At 33.8% G+C, this 10132-nt stretch overlaps 1 protein-coding gene across 1 annotated transcript in view; it reads left to right on the top strand.

Annotated features, from left to right (window-relative positions):
* Positions 1-6113, top strand: part of LOC105838980 (trehalase) — a 34233-nt gene extending 28120 nt beyond the window's left edge. The window contains exon 9 of the mRNA XM_036286815.1: positions 5513-6113. Coding sequence (XP_036142708.1) covers positions 5513-5683 — 171 coding nt within the window. The 3' untranslated portion in view covers positions 5684-6113. The remainder of the gene's footprint in view (positions 1-5512) is intronic.
* The last annotated feature ends 4019 nt before the right edge of the window (positions 6114-10132 follow it).

The raw sequence follows: 10132 nt of genomic DNA, 5'->3' as shown, positions 1-10132 counted from the left end.
GCGTTTTCTCTGAAATATTAAATAGTTTGCCAAAAGTTGTGTTTATTTAAGAATTTTTCTTTTTTTTTAGTTATATTATAATCGTCTCTGTTTATAAAGGTATTTGCTTTTCGTTTAATTATGTAATTCACCTAATTGCAAAAAATCAGCTGTATTAAATTACCGATACGTGTCATAATACTGCGAACGGTTATCACATTATTTGTAATTATTACGCTCTAAAACATTCAATAATTTAATCATTCGTCTAAAATTGTATTAGAGAATTTTCCTTTTTCAAATTACATTCATAAGCGTCTCTGTATATGAAGGTATTTACTTTGCCACTTGTTTAATTATTTATTGAATTTACCTATAAATTTCATAGGTCAGCTACGTTAAGTTAATGATACCAGATATTATATTACAAATAGTTATGACATTTATTGCAGTTCACGCTGAAACTTTCTATATTTTGCCGAAAATTGTATTTATTTGAAACTCCCTCTTTCAAGTTACATTCATAAGTATCTTCGTATATGTAGATATTTACTTTTCATTAAACCCGTTTGATTATTAAATTTACGTAATGCAAAAGTTATACAAAGATTCGGTTATATTAAACTATTACCGATCATTGTATCGCAAGCAATTATTGAAATTTTTCGTGCTAACATTAAATAATTAAATAATTTATAATAATAGAATATGTACAGACCGATGTAAAATGTTAAATTATATAGAATATAGAATATGCCTTAATAGGTCAAAGCTTGATGATTTTCGTGCTGATATTTATTGTGTGATTCGGAATACCTTTCAAAATTCATTGAACTGTGCGCTGAACAAAATTTCCGGTCTCTTTAAAACACAGTTACAAGATGAATGAGATTAGTAATAACACAATACTAAATTGATAATCAATTTAAAAATAATTATGATGCTAATAAGCAGCTGTTGCCTTGTACCCCCCAATTATTGTAAATAATTCTGCTGTGAAAAACAATTATTATAAATGATTTATCTTAATTATTACACAGGGTTGCACGTTAATATAATGCTCGAAAAATGTAAATTGCTGCGCGAGAACTTTTCCTAAGAGAATTTAATAGTGTCAGTCTCTCTCAAATAAAGAAAAAAAAATAGTTTGTAAAATAAATATTTCTTAACTTAAGTAAATTGCTTCAAGCATTCCGAAATTCTCGCCGACATTAACGAACTGAGTTTTTCTCGTGTCCGATATATCATGAATCAGGGAGCATTGATTAATACATCTGACACAGCTGTATTAATCAACGCGCGGCTATTGAATGAAATTATTTTAATCGCGTAATTTAAACCACGATAATTACGGACGTCATATGAGAGAACGGCGGGTGAAATTTACACTTTGGCACTTTGTACAAATCACGTCTTATCGATATCGGTGTAACAGTAACGAGCTCTCGCGCGGGAAATAGCCGGTCCATTTTGCTGAACAAACATGCTCGATCGATTCAATCAAGGTTTCTTGCGCCTGCCTTGTCCTAAGGATGAGAAGGGACTCTCGAGCCCTGGTGGTATTCCATCTCGAGCGAGGAGCCGCTCTGGCGCGTTGACGTAAGAGAATTGAAATTATATTTTCCATCTGCAGAAGCAGCTTGATATTTGCCGAGCTCCATCTTTATAATTGGTCCTTTAACAGAACCCGATGCTTATTTATTTTTAATATCTAATTAATTAGTTACCCCTTCGAGTACTCGCTACCAAAGTAACCTAAGACCTCGTTTTCAAAGGATTTTTAAAGTTGAATTTGATTCTGACCTCAGAATTATAAAATCTAATATTTTATACGGACCGAATTTTTATTTTAATAACCTAATTATTATGGAACTCAGAGTTTATAGAATCGCGGAATTTTAATTAGCACGAGCGTCAAATGAAACGAAACTAGACTTTTCATGAATTCTTTTGTTATTTGAAATATTTGTGTTACTTTAATTTAGAAATGTTAAAAATTTTTTAAAGCGCAGGATTTTAAAAAATTTCATCCTATTAGATCCACCATTTTAATTTTGAAAATTTTTGACCTCAGATTCGAATAACATTTGAAGCATTAACAAATTACACCAGAGTTTTGTAAAATCCGAGCAAAAAATTTGCAAAGTAAAAAAAAAATTCTGTTCTTAAACGGGACTGCCAATATACAAAGGGTTAATTACTAATTATCCATTAGGGAAGGAATGTGAAATAACACGTAACCGTTTTTGTACAACGATTATGTAAATTGAAGCCGTGAAGCGTATAAACAAGCTCGTACGCTGTTCGCTTTAGAACGAGCATAAAATTGCTCTTCTGGTTAATGAATTAATAAATAATTGTGATGTCCGGAGTCCATTTTCATCGGGAACTTTAGATTAGATCGCGCGGGGCGCCATTTAGTAATGAGAAGGAGAGCTAAAAAGAAAGTCCGGCAAAACGCGCTTTTCAAAACTTGTTCTACTCGTGACGTAAGCGAGGGCGCAAAGAAACTTACCTATTCAGGAGTTACGTCTCGGGCAGGAATTACGTCGTTTTCGCCACCTCTCTAATGTGATCTAATAGTTGCAGCTTGCAGCGACCAGCGCAGCATATTAATTATCAAGATTGAAAGCCTGAAAGAATATGTTCCCACTTACTCGTATTCGTTCTCTCTCTCTCTCTCTCTCTCTCTCTCTCTCTCTCTCTCTCTCTCTCTCTCTCTTTTTTCTCGTCGGAAATAACTGGACAGTTTATTCGCAGTTAATTTCCGGTCTGCTGTAGGAACGGGCTTCTTCATCACGAGCATATAGAGTGCCGTGAATTGCAAATATAGCACGCGGATAAAGGGTAGATTTTTAATATGACAGTGGCAGGGAGGAAAAGCAAAAGATGCTCACCGAATATTCGACGATGAGAGTTAAAAAGAGCTCCACGTCAATGAAGTATTAATCAAGCAATTTTTCGATATAAAAAAGTCGACTTCAAACCCGCTGGAGGATCCGTAATATTCGAGACTCTATGTGCATTCATGTTAACTTCTCGCACAATCTACCACCTTCTTCTTCGGGTATTCCTTTCACGATACGCTTTGCGACGAGTCGCTTCACTCGCGATTGTGCGTACGCACGTTTGTGTGTGTGTGTGTGTGTGTGTGTGTGTGTGTATTTGTGTGCGTGTGCCTTGAATCAAGGAGTCGATTTTACGACCCGTTCTTTTTTACTTCAGATGCATTTATAGCCAGGCTGTATGATAAAGTTGCGAAAGCAAGTGGCACGAACGACATATCTTAAATTTGGAATCAAAATTTTTTTTACAGCTACCTCGTGCCTCCTGTAATTATTTCGTAACTCTTATATGCAACGTCATTCGCGTTCGATCGCGTGGAAGAGATTATTTTACTTCTTTATTAGTCTAATATTTAAAAGAAAGAATAATTGTACCGTCCGCTTTACGAAAGAACGATTTCGATTCGCGGGTGCGATAGTAGAGTCGGGGAAATATAACGATAATACCTAATGCGTTATTCGATTGCGACATATACACATACGTACTTACGTTCTAATAATGCAATATTTCTTTAACTCATTGTCAGTAAACGTGACTTTGCATCGATACGAATGCGTCAGTATTTATCGTATGCGACATTATGCTCGTTTATCATTCGGTACTTAAAATAAAGTGCATGCATGTAATTGATGCATGTAACATTGATGTTATTTTTAATCAAAAGTTTTTCTTTCCTATAAAGGTATTCTTAATAACAAGTAATTGCAGCAATTTAAATTACGTATAATAATGTTCGCATAATAATTAATGTTCTATATATTTTTCCAATTTATACGTACTTCTCCTCATTTAAATAACATTGTATAATTTTTTTAGAATATTTATTATATAGTGTTGCTTTAAAGTAACCAGCAATTTTTTAAAATGCTTACATATTTCTTTATATTTAAATAACGTTATATAAAATATAATTTTTCTAAGACATGAATTTTGTATAATGTTGCTTTTTCAAAATAACCAGCGTCTTTTTCAAAATGCTTAAATATCTGTCTTTATTTAAATAACGTCATATAAAATGGAATTTTTCTAGGATATTAATTTTATATTATTTTTAAAAATAAGTAGTATTTTAAAAAAAAATAATTTTTTCAACATTCTTACATATCTCTCTTTATTTCTTTTTTAGGACATTATGTGATTCATAATGTTACTTCTCCAGAAAAAGCAATGACTTTTTAACATTCTTTTATATGTATAATATTATAAAATTTAATTTTTTGATGATATTTATTTTATAATGTTATCTCTCCTTCCAAAAATAATCAGCGATTTTCAAACATATTTTTATATAATTTTTTTAATAACATTAATAAAATGTAATTTTTCTATTATATTAATTTAAAAATATTGCTCCAAAATATATGTACAGAAGCCATTCTTCAATATAAGGCGCGCGATAAGGTCACTAACAATTTAAAAGTCGCAATGTCGCGGACAAAGAGAAAAATATTCTGTATACGGTGTATCCTTTTATTGTCCCGTTTTCCGCATCCCGCATTCAGTTACGAGAGAACCGGGGAAATAACCAAGAGCATTCCATCCCATTCCTCCATCCGATTTATATCATATCGCTTTCAGGTTGGAAATTGGTATAACAACCTCAACCGCGCGAGGCTTCAACGTGGTATGTGATTTATCGCGCGATATACATGGCGATATTGATGAAAATAAATATATTGACGTGCATGTCTGCAATTGATTAAAGTGCCTCATTAGAACTGCGAATCTCTCGCGATTGCATGGAAAATGTTTCGAAGTAATATCGATTCGAAATGTTTGATAAATATTAATGAAAAATACTTTATTATTTAATTGCTATATTACGTTTTGTAGAAACGCGTCGGCTGGTCTCTTAGCACAAATTATTCCGGTAAATTCGCCTGTTAAAATATTGCCTTTCAATTTGAAGATTTATCGGTGGTGCTTCGATATGAAAGCTTCCTGCATGAAAGTTAAAAACCTGGTTAAAAGAAGAAACGGGAGCGTTTGACGTCACATTCTACATGAACGAATTATTGATTAATCGTGCGAGTCATTCAGGTTTCGCGTTTTCCGCGTGTACATACATATAAAATTCTGTCGAGTCAGAGACAAAGACCTCCGCTCTCTCTCTCTCTGTCGCGACAGAGCATTTTTGACGCGTTAAAAGTGTCGGAAATAGCGCTTTTTTACGCCCGCGAGCTCCCGTAGCCTCAGACGCGAGGCGCCGTTTAACTAACTGACGAAAGTTCATCCAAGTTCTCGCGATCGAGAGAAATTAGATTTCCGCGTAGGATATTCCACGGCGGGAATTAACTCGCCGCCGCCGCGATGGCGGTGACGGCGGCGACGGTTGCGGCGGACGGAAACCACGGAGGAGGCGACGATCCGGGGATCTTGATTACTTTCGACGCGCGCGATGGGAATTTGGTTTGCGCCCGAATCAGTCGCGCCCGATTACACGTGGTAATTAATTTTCTAATTTCAGTACAACGCGATACATCCCGGCGAGGGCGGCGCCGGCGGCGAGTACAACGTCCAGGAGGGCTTCGGGTGGACGAACGGCATCGTCTTGGAACTCCTCCGCATCTTCCAGAAGGCGAGGTCGATGGACGGCGGCTTTGAATACAACGACGGCAGTAATGGCATTGACAGATAATGCACGTGGACGGATAGCTAATTGGATCCGTATATTAGGAGTTAATGATTAGTGTCGAAAGAGGGAAGGAGGTAAATGCGTATAATTGGATCAAAAGAAATCGCTAGTCGATCGGGATTTTTAATTCCCGTCCAGTTTCTACCACAAATTAGATTCCCCTAGAACTTAAAAATCAGAGACCAATCAGAGCACGTTTTTCTTCGTAAATTTATTAACGTAGCGCTAGTTTCGTTTATAGACACTTTTAATTTTTCCTCGCGTCTGTGTCTTTCACAGTTTATTGTTGAAGATACAGCGTATCTTTTAATCCATGAACATTTAACTTATACAGTTTATAAATCTTTAAACAATAGAAATTATCTGTAGAAATAATAATTTCTCAAAATAAAACTTAACCCTATAACAGTAAACTTTTTCTTACTTCAAACGACACACTGAGTTATATAATAAATGTATCCTATTCCTTCCCAAGCGTTCTGCATTAAACAGATGGACTGAAATCAATATTGTGCTATATGAATCTCTCCGTTTTTTTCATGACGAAGACGATGGTATAATTCACAATAATATTAATTAACATTAAATACGTTACAAATTAATTTGAACAAAATAAAGCTTGAAAAAATTGCAAAAATTAGTTTTTTTTTAATCTGTCGTATTTTTGTCAATTTTTAACGAATCAAAAAAACAGTTTTGGAAAGGTAAAAGACAGATCTATAACCGGAATAAAATGAATTCTGAGTATTATTTAAAAAGTATAAATTTTCTAAATAAAAATTGAAAAAAGCGATAACTTAAAAAAAAAGATAAAATTAATAAAGAAAAATTAATCAATCTTTATTTTTTTTTTAATAGTGAAAAATGTTTATTTTTTAATTCAGCATAAGAGGAAATATATTATTAAAGTGAAAAAAATTATTACAATTTCTTCATAATTCCAGTTAAGCAACTTTTGATGCAAAAAATGTTGCTAATACAAAGTCAATATATGTAAACATATTTACGACTTCAAGATGCAGACAAACAGCACAGGAAAAGTTGCTTTGATGCGAAAAATAATATTTTGTATGACGGTATCCGAACGAAATGTAAACTCGAAAGACAGACTAGGGTATAAACGTACCCCACTTCCACTTTACGTTTGTATTGTTCGGAATCTAATGACGCTCTGACGCTAATTAGTGTTTCTCTTCATCTAAGACTTGAATTACAACCGATATCTCGAGTTAATCCCTTTATCTGCTAAATTCAAATTCGCGCTGGGATACAAAACTATCCCGGTATGGCGTTGTAGGATTAATGTTGATTTAAAAAAGATAATTATGAAATAACAAACTGATTTGGACTAAATCTCTGTTAAAATTTATTTTTTAACAAAGTTGTCATGAAAATTGTCATTAATATATATGAGAATATAGTGAAATTTATACAGATAAAATATTTGTTAACACGTTGAATGTGCTGAATGTAATAATTTGCTTGTCTCCGGCGACGCCAGAGTGATATTTTCATTATTAAATTCATTTCTCGAGAAAATATAGAGGAACGTACAACATAAATAACCGAATTATGCAAAATTAGCACGCTTACTACATTCATTATTTTAGACTATTATTACTGTAATATTAATTATATTTACAGCAATTTCGAATGTTGTTTTTTGCATACTTTTTAGCTAGGCAGACCTCGTCGGCGACCGACCGATGTTCAACGTGTCAAACATTTAATTGTAAGCGTGGACAAGCGCAGAGAAGCATCTCGTAACAAATCTAGTCTACTGGGAAAACTAGGGCAGCGCAAAGATACACTTTACTCTCATCGCAGAGTACTCTCGTACTTTAAATTACAGTACAGTAAGTTCCGCGAGTCCCACAAAGGATCGAGGCAAAAGGGTTGTAACTAACAAGAAAACGTTTTTCGTTTTTTTTGGTCTCTTTTTTTAATTTTCTCTCTACCAGTCAAACGCACAAAATTGAAATGCGAATATGTGTACATTGATCTACATATCAAGCACAAATATTTAATAACAACATTAATAACAATATTAATAATAAATTGTATTAATTTAATAATAATGTATTTGTAATGGATAATACATTTGTGCCGCTGAATTAACGGGAGCATTGAGCGTTTCCGGCTTCACATATCGCATTCGAACTATAACTGTTAATGCACATCGTTTGTCGCGTGCAACCAATCGAAATCCCTCTCCTTTGACTAAAACAGCTGAAATACATTACGGAAATTATGGTTATGTGATGATTTATGGATGAACAAACGTCAAAATATATTTAAAATTGTACATTATTACTTCTCGCGGGGGAAAGAAAGAGAAAACGTACTGTTATCGTGTGTTACGCACGAATGTCGCACTAGCACGTTATACGTATTTTTAAATTTTGAGTTCCACTTATTTTTGCTCGTTTTGTTTCACCGTAAACTAAACAACTTGTTAAGCCGCACTTGTACCGCACACCGATGTAACAGATTGTTGAATAAACACAGAAATAACGCATATGTTACTGCGGATTTAGCTCTATGTGGATATATTTACCCACTCCTTAATACACGTCCCCTCAGGACTGTCGTCTTAGTATACTTAATCAATTCGTACGAGACCCGAATACCCTAAATGAATAAGAAGAATCGAATGTAGTAAGTAAATAATATATAGATAGAGGGATGGATAAACCGTTTATTAACATTCCAAGGGCCAAGCCTTCTAAGAACAAACAAAGAAAAAGAAAAATAACAAAGAAGACAGAGAGGAGAATTGTGTCAAAGCTACCAAACTATTTTTTTTTATTATCAGGATCGAAATGTTCGTTATCTGAATTAATTCATCTAATGCGTTTATTATTGTGACAATCACACATATAGCACTGGCATTCAGCCGAGCTCAATAAGCTCCTCTTATTACTCATTTGAATTTTATTCTTGACAGCCTGTAATTTTGTACGTTTATTAATAATTTCGAGCAATAAGATGCGAGTGGCTCGTGCTTAAGCAAATTAAATGAGAAAGCAAGATCAATAAACGAGCGTAGCGAGAGAGAGAGAGATAAGGTGGAACATTAAAATTAGCCAATTTATTCAATAAAAATAATATAATAAACAATGTAACGTTTTCTGTAAGTGTTACAGAATAGAATAATCTAATTTTTTTAAATATTATTAGCAACTTGATAAATCTTTGTTTATTACAATTTTCATTTACTTAATATTTCTCGTTATCAAATGTTGCTTATACTAAGTAAAAATATTAAACTATTGATAAGGTACGATTTAGGCGGCCGGTAGGTGTTCAGCAACTCCTGTCCTAGGAGAAAATAATACGAAACAAAAAGGAGTAAGTAAATAAGAGGATAAACGGGAATAAATTTCCTCTATTTTTTTCCTCCTTCATCGTCAAATCGTGAAAAATCCCTGTACGCGACAGGTTAAAAGAACACTTTACTTCCGCGTATTAGCATAATTTAATCACGCATCCCGAAAGCTGATCTTGCTCCAAGTTCGCGTAAGACGGCAACAATAATAGAGTAGTGTTCCTTCATTGCCACCCCCGCCGCCGCCGTTTGCGACACCGCTCGTTTATTTCGCGACTTGTACGTTTACGACGGCTCGTATAGTTTGCAGTACTTTCAATCGGAACTACCTTTAACTCGCGCCGCTCGTAAAACGCGAACGTCATCCGTGGGCACTCTGGCTGACATCCGCTGGTTCCGCAGATATGATCGTGCACGATACGTCTAGATTAAAACTAGCTACCTCGACCGCTCGATTTAACGTTGCGGGTTATTGAAATATTAGAAAATCGCATTATCGTTTCGACGCGGTGAACAGTGAGTCGAGGAACTCTCATCGTCAGCCGCACGTCACTCTATGCGCCAGCTGACACTTTTCCATCCGAGAATTTATCATAGGCGCACGCACAGAAAAACACCTGGATAAAGTAAATATTATTTATATCAACTATTTCTTTATCAACTATTACTTATTTGAATATTTTAATTAAGAATACTGAGTTAAAACTTAATGTGCTTATTCAGATTTTCTTCGATAAAATTATATAGTAATCTTTTGTTGTCAACAACTTTTGTTTTCAATTTTGCTTATGCGAAAATATAAAAAAATAATAAAAGGTATCATGTATTTTTAAAATAGTTTTTTTTAGTTTTTTACGTAAGCAAAATTAAAAATGTTAACAACTAAAATATAAAAATATATACGAAATGTTTCCATCTCCTATTAATAGGGGGTTGAAAAAAATAATTATAATTTTAAAAAGTAAAATTGATAAGAATAAAAATTTTAAAAAGTTAAATTCAAGATACGAATTATAAAGATTAAAATAGAAAAGTGCATTGGGGTCTTCTGGTACTTAAAAAATAAAGAACGATAAATATTAAAGATTAAATATATGAAAAGTAAAAAACTCGTATATAATTTA

Source organism: Monomorium pharaonis, chromosome 5 (assembly GCF_013373865.1).
Source record: "Monomorium pharaonis isolate MP-MQ-018 chromosome 5, ASM1337386v2, whole genome shotgun sequence".
Classification (NCBI taxonomy): Eukaryota; Metazoa; Arthropoda; class Insecta; order Hymenoptera; family Formicidae; genus Monomorium; species Monomorium pharaonis.
The sequence above is the reverse complement of the archived record's forward strand: the minus strand, read 5'-3'. Positions and strand labels throughout refer to the sequence as shown.